Source organism: Geospiza fortis, unplaced genomic scaffold (assembly GCF_000277835.1).
Source record: "Geospiza fortis unplaced genomic scaffold, GeoFor_1.0 scaffold719, whole genome shotgun sequence".
NCBI classification, from domain to species: domain Eukaryota; kingdom Metazoa; phylum Chordata; class Aves; order Passeriformes; family Thraupidae; genus Geospiza; species Geospiza fortis.
This window is the reverse complement of record NW_005054451.1, coordinates 746,315-748,166: the sequence shown is the minus strand read 5'-3', so window position 1 is coordinate 748,166 and position 1,852 is coordinate 746,315. Positions and strand designations below refer to the sequence as shown.

At 52.8% G+C, this 1,852-nt stretch overlaps 1 protein-coding gene across 1 annotated transcript in view; it reads left to right on the top strand.

The window, feature by feature from the left end:
- Nucleotides 1–1,508: 1,508 nt before the first annotated feature.
- The window catches only part of DENND10 (DENN domain containing 10), a 9,534-nt gene continuing 9,190 nt past the window's right edge, over nt 1,509–1,852 (top strand). Inside the window, exon 1 of the mRNA XM_014309784.2 lies at nt 1,509–1,615. Coding sequence (XP_014165259.1) covers nt 1,509–1,615 — 107 coding nt within the window. The remainder of the gene's footprint in view (nt 1,616–1,852) is intronic.

Genomic DNA, 1,852 nt, shown 5'->3' with positions numbered 1-1,852 from the left:
GCCGCCCGGCCGGACCGGCACCGGGACAGGGACCGGAGCCACGGGGCATTGGGATCGGGACCGGGAGGGGATCGTGGGGAAATCGAGGAAAAAGCGGGAGGGTGATTGGGACCAGGACCCTGAAGGGATCGTGAGATGGGGTCATGGGCAGATCGGGCCCGTGAGGGGAGCGCGGGGCGAACTCCACAAAGCCCTCTGCCCGGATGAGCCTTAAACGATACCGGGGGACACAGGGGGTTTGCCAGGGCGGCGGTCGGGTGGCGCTGGGTTCTGCGTGACTGGTTCGCCTGTCTCGCACACTCTGTTATTAGCATTGTTCTTACTGTACGTTTTCCTATTCTTTATCTGCCTCTAGTAAATTGTTCTTAGTCCAACCTGCGATCTTTCCCTTTTTGTTCTCCATCCTATCACACGGGGAGGTGGGGGGGACGTGAGCGAGTGGTGCGTGGTCTGGGGTATTTCAATGGGAACACTAAATTGGGGAATTCTGTTCCTAAACCATGACAGACGTGTGTTTTAGTACAGTATGCATTAAATACAGTCATCACTAAGGTATTTATAGCGCTGAACAAGTGCTTTTCTTGTGTTCATAAAATTAATTAAAAAGTCTGCCGGGTGACTACTTGAGGTCAGGATGGCAGCTGTGCCCACGTCACCGGAGCCAGTGGCTGTCCCTGCAGCCTTCTCATGGGGGCAGCTGTGCTCTCACGGGGACTGCAGGTGTTCTGCCTGTATTTATTGCAGGGCTTGCTGCTGGGCAGCCCACTCCACGTTTTTGGATCTCTAAAAGCCCTCATGACAATTTTGTATCATCTGTCTTGTGTCTTCCTACTAATGTGTTTACTTGATGACTTCATGAAAATCCTATGGCAAGCTGCCATTTAGTGTGTTCCCTAGCCAGGTTGGGACAGGCCTGGCCTCTCCCAGAAATTCACACATTTTTTAGCAGCTTCTGATGCTCCTCTGGTTACATCAGGTATTTCAGAAGTTTCTTCTCCTAATCAATATCATGGTATTCCTAGAAACATTTAGGTTGAAAAAGACCCTTAAAGTCATGGAGTCTAATGTTCAGGTGCCACTGTTCATCCAAACTTGCAAATGAGATCACGTTCTTGCAAATGAGATTTACATTCTCAATAAACTTGCTGGTGCACGGAGTTACTCAGGAATAGTTGTTCAGCTTCCATGACTGTTCCTCACGCCACTCAGTCCCCACTTGGGCAGGAGCCAGCCTTTATCCATGCTGTGTAGAAACACAGGGATGGTTTGGGTTACTAAGGGTACAGCTCCTGGCCGTGACTCCAGGAGGTGGTTGCCAGCAGGGCCACCCTCCTTTTGTGTAACATTTCACATGAACTGTGCCCCATGGCTTACAGAGGGCTGCAGAGATGATGATGGCACTGGAGCTCTTCCCTTTTGGGGAAAGGCTGAGGGAGCTGGGTCTGTTCAGCCTGGAGAAGAGACAGGGGTCTCATCCATGTCTGTCACTATCTGAAGGGAGGTGTTAGATGGACCAGGTGGTGTCCAGCAGTAGGACAAGAGGCAGCAGGCAGAAACACACGGAATTCCATCTGTATTATGCAGTGATCACACACCGAGACACTGCCCACGGAAGGTTTGGAGTCTCCCTCCCTGGAGGCGTCCAGAAGCCGGCTGGACGCGCTCCCGAGTGCCGTGCTCTGGGGACCTGCTTCAGCACGGCGGTGGCACCGGCTGAGCTCCATGGTCCCTTCCAGCCTGAACCACCTAGGGATTCTGTGACGTAAACAACAAAAAACGCCCTTTTTTCCCAGACCCATTCTTTTTTCCCCGGTTCGCGCCGGAGAACGGGCGGGCGGGTCCCTGAGGAGGA